At 43.7% G+C, this 15,824-nt stretch overlaps 1 protein-coding gene across 8 annotated transcripts in view; it reads right to left on the reverse strand.

Moving 5' to 3' along the window:
- Positions 1–913: 913 nt before the first annotated feature.
- Positions 914–15,824, reverse strand: part of TTC3 (tetratricopeptide repeat domain 3) — a 104,571-nt gene continuing 89,660 nt past the window's right edge. For 7 of the 8 annotated variants that reach the window (XM_011365634.2, XM_023533857.1, XM_011365632.2 and 4 more), the window contains 7 exons: positions 13,860–13,950; positions 13,003–13,104; positions 8,887–9,248; positions 6,597–6,723; positions 6,252–6,386; positions 3,507–3,599; positions 914–2,392 (listed from right to left, as the gene is read on the reverse strand). In XM_011365634.2, coding sequence (XP_011363936.1) covers positions 2,318–2,392; positions 3,507–3,599; positions 6,252–6,386; positions 6,597–6,723; positions 8,887–9,248; positions 13,003–13,104; positions 13,860–13,950 — 985 coding nt within the window. In that variant the 3' untranslated portion in view covers positions 914–2,317. The remainder of the gene's footprint in view (positions 2,393–3,506; positions 3,600–6,251; positions 6,387–6,596; positions 6,724–8,886; positions 9,249–13,002; positions 13,105–13,859; positions 13,951–15,824) is intronic. The other variant, XM_011365635.2, reaches the window with a different exon arrangement.

Raw genomic sequence — 15,824 nt, forward strand, 5'->3', positions numbered from 1 at the left:
GAGGGCCACGCTGGAGATGTTTTAGGTCCCGGATCTGACAGCTTATCTCATCCACCTCACCGGTGGTCTGCTTCCCATCGGCCTCATCAGCAAGCACCTCACGTTGACGAAAGAAACTTCCATCTTTGTTACTCTCTCCTACCTGTTTCCTTTAATCCATTTCTCTAGAGAGGGTCATCTGATTGAAAAACTACCTGCCAACAGTTTTTCAATGCCTCAGTTTTGTGGTGTATTGATCGCTCTGCCCACCTTTGAAATTACCTTAAAAATGTGGTCACAGTTTGCACTGCTGGGGCACTGTTCCAATCTCGTATTGGATTATCCATAACTTATAGCACAGATAAAGCAGCTCAGCAGAGACAATAACCTGTACCCTTAGGAACAGCCACTGCTACAAATTTTACATTATTTTGAATTAAATGCTATGAGATTAAAAACATATAGTGATAACACTGGTTTTCTTTAATAATCATCCCTTAGTGCTCAGCACACCAGGCCTTCTGAGAGGAAAACCCTACTGTTCAGCTGCAGTCCTCGATCCAACAGGTGCCTCAAAAACAAACAAAAACAATATTGAGGAATGCACTTTAACGTCAACATTCTTACACGTGTTCATATGAAAAGTCCCTTTAGCCTAAAACAGTCAATTTTCTATCATCTCTGTAAACTTTCCATTCATAAACCTAAATAGCTGATCTTATGAGCCTGAGTTCAGTGACTTTTATTTAGGCTCAAAGGAATGTTCTGAACCAGGCTCTAAAATGTCCTAAGATCCTTGGATGTCACGTGGCTCTTCTTTCCAAGTGAAGTCGCTTTTAAAACTACTGGCGTAACAGGTATCTTGAATTTTCCAGTACAACCCTCTTTAGATATTATCTGATAAAGAACGGATAAGCATGACAGGAAGCCAATGTCATTTTATAACGCTCTTTATTTTGACACTCACAGGACATATTCACAAGTATTTGTTTGAAGTTATGTGCAAAACACGTTCTCACTTTCCAGCTGCTGCAAACTGGTCCCTACGTATCTTCGTATCTACTGTTCTCAGTTATCATGAACATACTGACATTTTAGGGACCTGCATGGAGAATCTGCTTCAAAATATGGAGTAAGCTATGGACTAAGTCACTAAGACATCGAAACTCATGGGAACCGAGGCGGAGGAAGGCGACAAAATCTGCTCATGAACTTGGGACTGTGAGCTCTCAGGGGGACAAAGAACACACTGAAAAACATTTTGTAATCTTTCCTGTTTGAGAGAAATGGAATTTGTCCAGAATTCGTGTTCTTATTTTTACCACTGTCTATAGGTCACTGAAGATACCTAAATTTTTAAATTTCTAATGGAGTTACAGTCTTGTTCTCAAGGCCACAGTACAAGAATGCATGCATTACGTCACAGAAATGTCAAACACGAAACGATTGTAAAAGGGACACCTCGGGATTGTCTGATGACACAGCATCTCTTTTTGGTGGTGGGATAAGGAAGGGAATGGTGACTTTCCCACAGTGCCCATTGGGAGCTAAATAGAGACAGCCAAACACTTGTCTAACTCATGAAGCAGGACGAATGCCACTAAGGAGAACAGTAAGGGAGACAGAGTAATTTCCAAATGTGGGTTGGTGGTGATGAATATGGGGCCTCGATTTTAGGGGTAAAAAAGTTTTGGCTGATTCAAGGAAGTGGTTTGTAATCGATTTTCAAAAACCACATTTCTTCGGATGATGAAAATTGAGCACGTTACACATCTACTTTGGGGAAATAAAATGATAAAATGAAAAATCACAACCATATGTTTCATGAAGAACAGATATGAATCTTTTGTTCTAAATGAGCCAAAATTTTATCATTAACTACAAATTATTAAAATGTGGCTTGCTTAAGCCCATTTTTAAATGCGGAATCTCTGAAGAAAAATGTAGGCTCATAACAGTGACTCATAGACATTTTAACCTGGGCACTCTGTAGGTCAAAGATACAAGTTCTGCTGAGGCCCTCACCATGTTTTCCGAAAGCTGCCTCTGTCTCCGAGCACCTCCGTGGCCCAACAATAGGATGTGGCCGCACGGATTTCATTCCCCGCCACTTGACTCTCACCGAAGTGTTTAATCAGAGTGGGGAAATGACTTACTCTCAACGATATTAAAGACGTCCATGTATTAGCACTGTGACTCGGTGCGAAGACTCTTCAGATGTCTGCCCTTCACATCACAGGCGTACACTGTTACTCTCCCAATTCAGCAAACCAGTAAGTTACCCTTCAAGAGCCGTGACTGCCCAGAAGGGCAGGCGGCCTCTCCCGAAAGGTGCAAGCTAGTCTCCCGGCAGGAGGTCACGGTCGAGGCAGGCCGGGCAGGCACTCTGTCCTTTCAGACACTGCTTAAAGCACTGAAAAGGAGAAAATGAATCGGTCAGTGGCTTGCGGGGCGCGTGGGGCCTTAGCTCTCCCATGCTTCTTGCTCCTCCGCACACACGGCTGACTTCACCTTGGAGACTGGTGGGGTCCGGAGCTGCCCAGCACTTAGGGACACTGCAGCCAGCTCATGCTAAGAGTGTGGACCAAGCTCTAGGACACGAATAATCCAGCCTCACAACCTGACCCATGAACAGTGGGGCCTCTGACCTGCCCTCGGTGGGATGGCCTCTCACTCCCCTTCTCTGACCCCCCGATTCCTGCTCGTCTTGGCACTCGGACTCACTCATCCAATTCTTCACCCATGCCCGGTCCTGGTCCTCGCACACCCCGGCAGCCCGTACACTGCAGCCCTGACTGGAGCCTGTCTGCCTATCGTGGTCCCAAGTTGCTGGCCTGCTGCTGCCACAGCCCTGGGGTTGAGTGTGGAGTCTTAGAGCCGGGGCATGACACCCCCATGCTCAATGGAGGCAGGCCACACAGGAGACAAACTGTCTTGACTCCTTCCAGTGAATGTGTTTATCCCTCTTCTCAGGGATTAATAAATTGACATGGCACAGACCTGATCTAGTCTAATCCGGAATCAGGGTGCAGGAAAAATGCTCACAGCACCCAAAACGCCACAACAGTTATCCACAAATCCTGGAAGGCTACAAGTAAGAACCTCCCAGTGTCAGGCACAACAGACCCAGTTAGGTTTAGTATTTCTCCTATAAAATGTTAAACTTACCCCATACAACGCAGTAAATTGATAAGCTATTGTACCTACTTAGCCATGTGTGTGAGAAATCACCTTTCAAGGAACTCATACTGAATTCCAGCCCCAATGTGGCTGATGGGGCCGCCTGGGTGGAAAGGACAGTCTGCAGAGCTGCCGGCCCGGGGCCCGGGATCCCCGCCCGTCCCCGCAGTGCCCATCCTGGGAAAGGGACACACTGAACACGGACGTGAGGGGGTTTACAGAGAAAACGCTCTGAAAACACAAGAAGTATTGATGCCAAGGGAAACAAATGAACGAATCTCTTTTTGTTTTCAAAATACTTCATAGTCGAAATGCACAATATGAGGATGGCCAAAGAGAGCTCGTACCCCTCTGTGATACTTGTGCCCGCATTTCAGCTCACGCACATTTCTGGATTTGAATAGCTCGTGGCATAGTTCACAGGAATCTGCACCCAACGCCTGTGGAAACAAATGTGTCTGAATAACTCACTAAATTCCCTTTTAGAGCATAAACTCTTCCTGCAAGTGGCCTTCGAACACTTTTGCCATTAAGGTGGCAAATTATTCCCAATTATAGCTAAGCAGACGGATGGAACAATGTATTTTTTAATAGTTATTTCTTATGAATAAATATAAATATACAAAAAGAAAGGTATACTTTTTTAAAATTCTAATTTTCTCAAAGGAAAAAAGTGTTTTACATAGTTAACAGCTTCCCTCGTACAACACTACAAATGTCTATACCATTCCATAAAGTGTGGCATTAGCTGAGTCTGACACTCATGCGTCTAATTATCTAACAGCTGGGGATAGTATAAATAATGACCAGCTATACCGTGGATCACTGTGTGGCTGATGAAAATCCTCATGGAGTTTATAAATCCCTAACACAACAGCCCTCTGAATAAAAGCAGGTTACAAAACAGCATGTATCATGAAATCATATAATTCAATTTTTAAAAAATAAAGAGAACATATATAGATGCCTCCAAGAGTCTAGAAAGATATAAAATGTTCACTGTGGTTGCTTTTGGTAAAGAAAGATTTAATTTTCTGTCTCTGCTGTTTCCTGAAGTTTCTATGAACGTGGATTACTTGTGCAAATCAAAACAAAACACACTGATGGCTCGCTCAGCAAACATCCAGGGCAGGAACTGTGCAGGTGCTGGGCACCGAGATGAGTGGAAGGGTGCTGGCTCCAGCGGCTCACAGTCTGGTGAGCACAGACAGCGCTTTCTGTGACAGCAGAGTCGCGTGCCAATGCAGGATACCTGGCACAAAGCTCTCCCTGCGGCTCATGGCACTGACCCAGCCCGGCGACCTTTACTGACTGGTACCCTCCTCCCGACTCAGAGCACCCTGAAGGCAAGAGTGAGCCTTGCTTATCTGTGTCCTTAGCAGCCAGCAAGGAGCACGGCCCCACACTGATGCCCGTACTGTCCCTAGAGTGCCTGGCTGCAGCCCTGGCCGTGGGATCGAGGCTGGGCGGTGCCTGAGGTCTGAAGACCTGGGGGCTGAAGGAGTTTGCTGTCTCTCTCGGCCACAGGGACAGACGTGGCAGGAAGAAGGGCAGGCGGAGCTTCTGCAAAGCTCAGAAGCAGGTTTGGCTTGAAAAATCCAGATTAACTCGACCGTTTCTCAACATGGAAATGTGGCACCTCATACTGCTAAGTGAAAAGAAAAACAAAAGGACACAAAAAATATATGCAGTTTGGCTAAACTGACATATACGCACATAGAAAAGGCTGGTTCGAACACTCTTTGTATTTCCTACTATGAACACTACTCTTCCAAAAAACTATTTATGATTATCAAATTGAGTCCCAGTCTGAATACACATTTTTCTGTTAAGCCAGCTTTTACACCTTCATTACATCAGCATCAACCGTGCAGCAGCAAGAGCTCTCCCTCCCCAGGTGACTGCTGTCTGCCTCGGGGTGGGGGTGGCCCATAAACCAGTGCACATGTGCTTTCTCACGGGGCGAGGGTGGGGATGAGACCCTCTGGGGCGCGAGTGCACGTGGTGTGGAAAGTGAAAATGTAGGAGAGGGATAAAGACAAGTTCGCAACAAGTCAGTGAGCGCACGTGGGCAAACTTGTCCTCTCCGCCCTGCGCTGCGACTCCACTCGCAACGTGGCAACACGGAGGACGCCATGGGGCCTGCGACCCTTCTCGTTTCCATTTAACCTACACGCTCACACCACAGCTGCACAAAGGGGAACATGTCCTCTACGTCAGCACTCACTCTGGAGCCCATGGCCCTGGGCCACACATGTGACAACCACCCTAGAGCACGGTCCCTAGCATCAGCCGGCCTGGGCAGTGAGGACTACGGAATGACGTGCTGCACTCAAAGCAAATGCATGTGTGCTGGCAAGCTGCATGAGCCATGTGTGCCTCGGTGTCTGCATTTGGAAAATAAAGACAATTACAATGATTTACCAATTTAAATCATAGATATAACAGTATTTTTCTTTAAAGTTCTATGTAAATGTGATATGCTTTTCGTCTATAAGGATAATAAACCACTTAAACCAGTACATCGAATTAAAGGTAACTTTAGCCCATTCCAGGGTCCCCCAGGCACTTGAGGGGACAGGAAGGGAAGCGGCCACCTTGGCTGAGCAGAGCACTTGGCCCTGGCAATCCGCACTTCATCCAGACAACAACCCAAACAGCCATCGTGATCAGAGCTCAGTGTCACTACGTGAGGGAACCAAGCCTGAGTGACTCTAAAGGCCGCAGTCGCACAGAAGAAAATTATCCCAAAGTCACTTTTCCCAGCTACCCAACACACCACCCTTGATATAAAATATGAATGTACCCGTCTGCAGGCCCAGCTCGCTCATCACACGTGTGGGGCTTTTCATCCCAGGGCCCAGGAACCCATGAGCGCAGAGACAATGACCTCTCTGTTCACTGCCTACTCTGATGGGAGCCTCGAGGACATCTCTTTTGGTTTCTAATTTTAAGGTCAAATAAATTAGGTCTAGAAATGAGAAAGATGGGACTAAATCCTGGATTAACGGTTTTGTTTCCTTCTTGTTCTTCTTTGAAAAAAGAAAACCAATGCACACAACCGACTGCACAGTTGCACGCGGGACACTCACGGGGATGTCTTCTGTCTTCTGCCCCTGGGTTTTGGACAACGGTCTGCCAGTCACGGCGGCCCGACCTGGGGAGGCCCTGCTCACAGAAGCTGCGGAGCTGGGCCCAGACAGCTGCGCGTCCTGGCCCGGACCTGGCTGTGGAGATAAAGTGGCGGGGTGGGGAGCGCTCAGGTTCCCATGAGCCCAACCACCCTCTGTCTTAGCAAACTGCTCTCCACATTTTGGCTGGAAGTTTTTTTTTCGTTTTTGTTTTTTGTTTGTTTTTGTTTTTTAAATAATTCTCATGTTTTATAAACAGATCAGAATAAAGTGGAACGTTCCATCGTATCTGGATGAAATACTGACCTTTCGCTTTTTCTGTTCATCTAGAATGTGTTCCGTCACTCTCTGGACGATTTCATCAATACTCAGTCCTGACAGCGAGTTCTTGTTTTTGTTTCGCACTTTTTTAATAAAACCAGCAAGCTCAGTGCTGAAAGGGGAAGAGGATAAACGGCAGCGGAAAGTCAGTTTTCTACTGCTGAAAAGCATTACGTGCCAACAGCAACCCAGCAGCCAAAAGAAACAAATACATGCAAAATCTGTAAACAATAGCAACTGTACATGAAAGTGGCAGAATCAGTTTCCAAGTAGTTATGAAAATTCCAATTTTTATTTCTAAACTTAGCCTCATAGAATTTCACAGTGGCAGTGTACATGCCAGATCCATTTGGGACAGTGGTCCCTACTCAGACACCCAACCTTGTACAGCAGTTTATGCATCAGCACTCAGCGACCAGACACCACTGGCTCTGATTTGAAATCAAGAAAGTATCTAAGAGGAAACCAGTTCTGTTGACTTCCTTCCTTGAAAATCTAACCAACAGACATCACATTCTGGATGTTTCAGCGGGTGGGAATTATACCATAAATTGACAGGAACATGATCTTGTACCACTAATACTCCAAATGTTTTAACTTGCAGAAAATTAAGATGCATTTTTTAAGCGTAAAGGGTTTTTAATGATGTGTAACATAGGCACAATTATTTAAAGTTAACAAATTTTTAAAGAATTTCACGTTGTGATTTCTTTCCACTGCCCTACCTAGTTCAAGTTTGAATCTAATTCACTTTGAAAAACAATTTTGCTCAATCCACAATTCTTTTTTAATCTTTGTCTATGTTTTTTCAATTAGAGTCGACATACAATATTATATTAGTTTCAGGTGTAACACACAATGATCAGGCATTTACATAACTTATGGGGTGTTGGCCATGATAAATCCAGTACCCATCTGACACCGTGCAAAGTCATTACAATATTATCGATTATATATTCATTCTCCAGTCCATAATTCTCTGAGTTGGGCTTCTTTGATCTCCACTTTAGTATGGACATAGAACCACTGGGATCCAATTTTTTCAAGCAGTTTACTTTAGGGTCCTAGCCCTAGAAGTTAAACTGTAAGAAGTACATTGCTATTTTGGCAAATGATCTAATATATATGATTCCTTAACTGTTTCTAACACTGAAAAGTCTTATTACGTCCAGTGTTTATTGACTGAACTAAGCAAAAAATGTTACAGGTCTCCCTGTCACCACTGCATTAAACTTACTGTAACGAAAACATAACCTGTGAAGATGCATTTCTATTCGGTTATTCAAACTGCCAAATTTAGTCAGGATTGCAAACAATGTTATTAGTGAGGTGCTTTTAGTAATTACAACAAACAATCCTATTTGAGTATTTTTACAACTGGCACAGTCTTTGCTATCGAGAGAACCTGTAATACTTCTCAAACTGGGTGGAGCTAATGATGCCCTCTCGCAGACAAGATGTACTTTCAAATGGGCAGGGCTGTCCCCACAGATGAGAGACAATAATTCTGGCCAATGATAATTTAATGACTACTTTATTTCAAAAGTATCATTGCAGAGCCAGAAACTTAATATTGTATCAAAGACTGACATGACACCAGAGGTGCAGAGGGCCATTCTTGGATGCAGATTCCTCCCTTCCTAGCTGTATTCCAGAGACAGCCTGTCCTCCTCATCTGAGACCAGGAGCATCGCTGCCCCCTGCACCAACCTGGAGAGGGAGGCCAGAAGAGGAGGCAGAAACCCTACCGACATGCCCGACTGAGAACGCTGGCTGACTCAGTGAAAAGCAGCTCTCTGTCCTCACAAGAATCCCCGTTAACACGCCCACATAGCTCATTCATTGCTGCGTCAGAGCCGGGCTTTTCAATCTCACACCTCTCAACACCAGACATGTTGTTGTCCAATTAGGTGTGAGTTGCTACCACCTTCTTTTATATTCATTATGTTTTTACAAAATGATGCAAAACTAGTGTTTTGCAGTTCATTTAGTGATTCCATAATCAGTGCTGGAGCATGTTACTGATCTCATCAAAACCACAGCGAGTTGCCTGAGTTCTCATGAGTGTTCAAAGTTTTCAATCTAGACATGCACATTAAAAATCCTATTTGAAAATGCTCACCTCTGTTCTTACAAAAAGAAACTGCAGCATTTGTCTGTGAATAAAACAATTATGTAATCCTTTCCACTTCAGTCTCTAATGGGCCATAATTTTATTTGACCAGGAAACTTCAGTTCAATGAAAGTATTTAATAGTCAGACATTCCAATCGTACCTGCTGTAACAGGGGAATATCACTGACAGGTGCTCGATAATACTATTGAACGGCTTTTTGGGAGACTGGCTGGAACGCGTAGCACGTCCTGGAGGAACAGGCGGTTTCTGATCTGCCACGAGGCTTTGTTGTGACTGCGTGGCCTGGTCAGCACGCTTACACTCTGGCAGCCGGGTGACTTCCAGCTGACCAGAGGGTGATGCAGGCAGCGGAGGGGAGGGAGCCCCAACTGGACGATCACTGGCACAGACCGGACTCGAATCCTTGGGGACTCTTGTTTGGTTTCCAGCCCCGTGACTTGCAGAAGTCAAGGAGCCTTGATCATCATGGCCTGAAAGCTCAGGAAGGGACTCAGGATGAATCTGTGAGGAACATACGACAGCAGCACTTAGAGAAAGAGCTACGGACAAAGACTGGTAAGCACGAAGGACTGTAATAAAACCCGCCGCTCAAGTGCACAGGAAACGTGAACACGATAAATTGTTTTTAAAAAAATTACTGATAGTGACATAACCTGTTAGCTGCTAGAACAAGGGTTGGACTCTGACTCTTCAATAAGTTTGTAATTCATCATTTTCTCTGTAAAAATTGAAAACCTGAGAACATTTCGCCTACCCTTTGGCCCTTGACCTTCACCTCTCACCTAGTCACACTTCTTCTCCGTTCCCAGCGACACTCTGTAACTGAAGCAAACAGCTGTTCCAATGCCCCCAAAACTGCCCTTGCCAAGGCCACCAATGGTCTCCACTCCACTAATCCCCGCAGAGGAGACGTTCTTCACAAACGAGCTCTCTGTGGCTCCACACTGCTGGGCCCCTCCCACCTAGCTCTCTGGGGCCCCTTCTCAGGCCCCTGCAGGCCTGTGCACCCCGTAAGTGTCGACGCTCCTAATGATGCTGTCTGAGGCCTGGACCTCTGCCTCAATGGTGCCCTCTCCCGGGGGCGCTTCACATCCTCTCAGGCCTCAGTGACTGTGCTTGCCCTCTGTGAGAAAGTCCAGTCTGGAGTGTCTTCCTGAGATCCAACCCCGTAAACCCAAACTTCCTCGTGGGCAAGTGCATTTGGGTGACCGCTAGGGCTCTCATGCTCCATGTCTTCAAACCCAGCCTCTCTTTGCTGCATCAACTGTGAGGATGAAGACGACCATTCCCAGCAATCAGACTGCTGACAATCCAGAGCACACAGACATCACTCTGAAGGGACGCACCATCACTGTGAAGGGCCGCAGAGGCACCCTGCGGAGGGACTCCAATCACATCATGTAGAACTCAGTCTCCTTGGAAAGAAAGAGGCTCTGGGATGACAAGTGGCGGGGAAATAGGGAGGAGCCAGCAGCTGCTTGCACTGTCTGCAGCCACGTACAGAACACGGTATGATCAGGGCGTCACACGGGCTTCTGTTACGAGGTGAGGTCTGTGTACACTCTCTTCTCTCTGTCAATGTCATTATTTAGGAGAATAGTTGAATAGTTCTCTTGTGGAAATTGGAAATTCCTTGGGTGAAAAATAAATCTGCAGGGTTTGGATGAGGTCAGGCTGCTTGTTCAGAATCTTAAGCCCAGAAAAATGAGTTAATTCTTGAAGGAAACGACATTGAACTTGTATCAAATTCAGCTGCTTTGATTCAACAAGCCACAAAAGTTAAAAATAAGGACATCGGGAAAGTTTTGGAAGGTATCTTTCTGAAGAAGTAACAGTTCAGCAGGCTGATGGATAAGATCTAAGCTTTCCAGCTACAGAAATGACAACATGTCGGCTGACTCCTCATTTATTCTTGATATTTTCAAGATGCAATAAAAGTTGTGTATTGGAAAAAAAAGACCAGCCTCAGCGCAGCGTCCTCACTGCCCGTGTCACCGACAGAAACCTGGATTTGTCCTCGACTCCTCAACACACACGCTCTGTGCCTCAATCTCACAAGCAGCACAGTTCAACAGAAACTCCTGAATACCTCTCCAATCTGTCTTCCTTCCACCCCAGTTTCACTCCCTGACCCAGGCCATGGCCGGTGGCAGTGAGCTAACAACTGGTCAGCTGGGGATCCCTCAGGCCTCACTCCCACTTCGCCCACTGCGAGCCAGCTGATCCTCAGCGTGCATAGCTGATGTCACTCCTTACTCGAAATCTATGCCAGATCACTAGTGACCTGAGAAAAAGTCCCATCAGCTGACCACACCTTACGGAATGAGGCTGAGTTCGTTCTGGCCCCTGGATACTATAATCTTTCTCACTATCCCACGGAGCTTCCATATCCACAAAAAGGTTGTGTTCTCCCTTTTTCTAGCCTCCAAATACAAGGTTTCTTGCATCTGGGATACTCCGGACCTCCACACATCATACCAGCCACCCTCCCCACCCCCCCAAACACACGCCCACTGACTCCCTCGCCTGGGCCTGGTTAACTCCTGGATCTCAGACTCACTGAGCTGCCCACAGAGGCCTCGGGCTCAGGTCAGTGCTCCTCGTCTATGCTGCTCTAGCATTCCATGTGCCCAGGAAAACCACTGGAGGACCCTGCTTGTAACCTGGGTTCAAAGTCTCTCTCCCAAACCCACATGCACTCGGAGGGTGCAGACCACATCCATCTTGCTCATCACTAAGTGCTCAGTGAACGATAGGGGAGAAACGACACAAAGGAAATGATTTTTAGGAATATCTATTAATCAAACCCCAGGCACACAGCGAGTTCCCAGGACTTTGGATATTAAAGTGCTTTTGAGTGTTTATACAATTACATAAGCTAGAATAAAAAATTAACAGTAAAATGTTCTACTGAGACTTCACCTCTCCGTCGCATCCCTGCTTTAAGAACTTGGAAAAACTGCAAATGAGAAGCAATCTTTAACTTACTTCTAAGTAAAACCATTTCTCACTCAGTTCGATCAAGAGAAAACACTTTGGATTCAAGAGAATGTCCAAGGAGGCTAAACTTTTTAATGTTTTAAAAACCTTTTTTTTACAGATGAAAGCACTATGCTTGAATGCCTAATGTGCAAGGTCCTGATGGCGGGAAGCCTGTCATCTCGGCTGGGGAGACTGAACACACATGACAGAAGGTCACGGGGTGAGCGGCGAAGGAGGGCAGCCCTGCCGGCCGTCGGGGAAAGGCAGAATGCAGAGTGAGGATGTCTCCCGGGCTGGGGGACAGCCCAGCAAGGGTCTGGTGGAAGCAGAAAGGTGCAAAGCAAGTGCTGGGGGAAAGTTTCCTTAGAGGAGACTGTTTCAGAACCAGAACATTCCAGTGTTGTGCCCAACACATCCCAGATTCTATCTCTAATCAACTCCTGAATAGAATCCTTCTTTACATTCTTATGGTCCGATCTCTTTCGGCTCAATTAATTTCAATTTAGTATTTACTTAGCATCTGCTGTGTCCAAATAAGAAATATATATACCAGAACAAAACAAAGTGATAGTGAGTTTAGCCATATTTTAAAGTCTACACAATAAAATTAATGTCTTTCTTTACTGTGCTGCATATTTTAAATAAAAAGACAAGATCTGGCAAGCACACGTATTCAGAAGATTCAGCATATACCTCAAACAATATGACAGACCAACAAAGCCCTCGTATGTCTCAGACACAGCAGTTTTTATTTTGTATTTAATAAGAAAATAAATCTTAATTTCCAGATTGTGATTTTATGACCCTAAGCATCAAGTAATAAGGCTGTATCTGAATCACAGGCACCTGCTACACCTGGATATTTGTTCAAATGCAGGAACGAACACACACACACACACACACACACACACACACACACACCACTCCCCACCAACATCCAGACAGACAGACAGACAGACAGACACACACACACACACACACACACACACCACTCCCCACCAACATCCAGAAAAGGAGATGTACCAGCAGCGTGTTCATCTGAGCCCTCTCCTTAGAAACCTATAGAAAGAATGCCTCCATTTACATAAGAATGCTTATTACCAAGCTTAAAAGGTTAACCAGTAGCACCAATAGTGAAAATAATAAGGCTGTTATTAATCCCTCCCATTCCCACTCCCAGAAAACAGCAACTACTACCTACTTCGGCCACTTAAGAAACCAGGTTTTGTTTTCTTTCCTTAAAAAAAAAAAAAAAAAGACGTAACTGACTTACTGTGCTACACGCAGGGAACGACAGCTCAGAAATTTGTACTTTAGAAAGTTCACTGAGCTGAGAACCAGCTTTAATTTCCTTAATTTGTTCTTCAAACTGAGACTGTAGGTAAAAGAAAAGGTGTTAGGTTTGTCTAACAAATTCCAAGGGAACACCACAATTGTCAATTAATACTATTTTCCTTACTATACGTTAAAAGTGGTCAACAACTTTCCAAGAAATATAACTAACACGCGAAGCATTAAAACAACTTTTTCTTGTGAGGAAAGAGGTTCAAAACAAGACCTCACTAACGAGAATGCTTGACAGCCTTATCGAATATAACTGCTCTAGTCTTTTTTTGGGGGGGCTAGGGTTTTTTTTTTCTTTTTTATTAGTTTCAAGTATATAGTACATTGGTTAGACATTTATATAGTTTATAAAACAATATAATTGCTTTTTCTCTCCTCTGGCTCTCTACCCTAGCTAATATATTAATGCTAACTGTATTCCCTACGCCGTGCTCCCCAGCCCTATGATTATCTATCAACTACTAATATGTACTTCTTTAACCCTTCACCCCTTTCTTCCAGTCACCCAATCTCCTGCCCCTCTGTCCATCACCAAATTTTCCTCTATATTTGTGAATCAGTTTTTGATTAGTTTGTTCTAATCAAATCTTAATCAAGGGCAGAGTTTAAGAGAGTTGAGAAAAAATCTCATTACTTTCATAAAAAAGTCTTCTTAAAATTTCAATTAAAAAAATATATTGCCTGTAACAGCTCAAAAAGGAAAGTTTGAATATGACTCCAGCCTCCTGAGAATTATAACCATCATACAGATTTTGACAGAATTATAAAACATTTTATGACTCTTACCTCTGCTTTCTCAATTTCTTCTCTAACACTAGAAAGAAATGATCCCCATGAACACATGTCAGATTCCAGGTCAGGACATGCTGCAGGATCACTGCAAAAGGAGAAAAATAAGAAACTGCCTAACATCCACTTTAAAATATTTTTAAAAATTGAAAGCACTAAAGTACAAATGAAAATAAACATTTAAACATGAAAGATACATTTCACATGATCACACACAAAAAACTATTTTTAAGGAATTGTGTATTTTATAACCTCACCGTTAGAGATGCTCTAGGAAATTTTAATTATTGATCTAACCAAAACCCCAAGACCGATGGGCAGAAAGCAAATATTAACCTGAATTTTAACTTCTTCCCTCAAATCTGAATATTTGGCCATTCTTCACCTGATATTCATGTTTAACACTAAAGGCTGTCTTTGCATTAAAAAAAGGACAGCCTGGAATATTTCCAACATTCCTGCCTCCTTATAAATAAAGGGTGTGGCCTCAGAGACTGCAGTAAATTTATGATCTCAATACTGCACGAACCTGGTCGACCAGTGACACACAAGCTTTTTACTCCTTAACTGAAAAATCGATAACACTATCAACCTGTGATGGTCAGTTCTCATTATATAACTTAAAGAAAACACGGAACTTTCCTTTTGTCTTTTGCTGTCCTTTGGTAGAATGGGCAGTTAGCATGGAATCCCTAAGAAAGAAGCTACGTGAACCATGAGGTTTGAGAAGATAAAATGGGTCTGAGCTCTCTCGGTTTCTCAGATGCACCACGATGGGTGCGCAGCCTGTGGCGAGTGCTGGATGCTGCATCTTAACACCACGTGGTCCCAGCTTCAGCTGTAGGTCCTATCACCTCAATCAGCACATTAGTTTACCTTTAACCAGAAAGGTGTTGTATAAAAAAAAAAAACAAGTCTTAGAAAAACTAAGAAATAAAGAACTAGACATTAAAACTGTTTTTTTCTGAGCCCCACAGAAACTCTGGTTCAGTAGTTTTTTAAATTAAACCAAAAAAGCACCAGGAAGGATGAAAAACATGGGACTGAAAAATCAAACCCTGTGTATGGAACATAGTAAAAGGACCAGAGGGAAATGTGTGGGAACCCACAGTAGTTTAAAAAAACTACTGAACCAGAGAAGTATACATGCTGGACGGAAGACCCTCGAGGAGTCCCAGGTAAACCTTAGTGTAAAACCCAAAACAGGTAAAGATTACGAGAGCTGAAAAAATGAACATCCATAAACACCCTTAGAAATGACAGTCCAGTACTCTGCCACTAGGACTGCTAAGTAACTTCTTATGGAAGGCAATTTGGCAAAATGTTTGAAAAGCCCGGAAAATGTGAGCTTTGTTCCAGAAATTCATGGCATAGACACGATTAATAATGTGTATAAAAATTTAGCTACAAGAATACGTGCAGCATTTACTAACAAAATGCACAAACCACAAAGCCTCCCACCACAGCGGTGTCTGACACATCAGGACACGTCTGTATGCTGGAATACTATTCAGCCTTTTGAAATTAGGTATGACAAATCTTATGATACAAAAGGAAGTTTCTTATATACTACGTAGTAAAAAAATATAAAAATTTTCATTTTTTTCAAATACTTAATAAATTCTAAAATATTAACTAATTGTATCTCAATTTAGAATTACAGGTCATTTGTATCATTTTTGTTTGTATGTTTTGATTTTTCTACAACTGAACATGCAGTAGTAATTATATAACTATTAAGAAGAAAAAGGTCCTAATGTAAAACTTTTTCTCTCAAATCACCAGGGACTTTTATTTACTAACTGACACACTAGGAAAGACAGTGAGGAGAGAATACAGTACCTGTTCAACTGCTTCAGCTTCTTCAGATACCCTTCTGCTCGTGACTCCATGATCTGTAGCTTAAACACTTCCATCTCCCTCCAGTTTTCAAGCACAGATACCTACCATTACATTAGAGAA

The sequence above is a fragment of the Pteropus vampyrus genome, unplaced genomic scaffold (assembly GCF_000151845.1).
Source record: "Pteropus vampyrus isolate Shadow unplaced genomic scaffold, Pvam_2.0 Scaffold114, whole genome shotgun sequence".
NCBI lineage: Eukaryota > Metazoa > Chordata > Mammalia > Chiroptera > Pteropodidae > Pteropus > Pteropus vampyrus.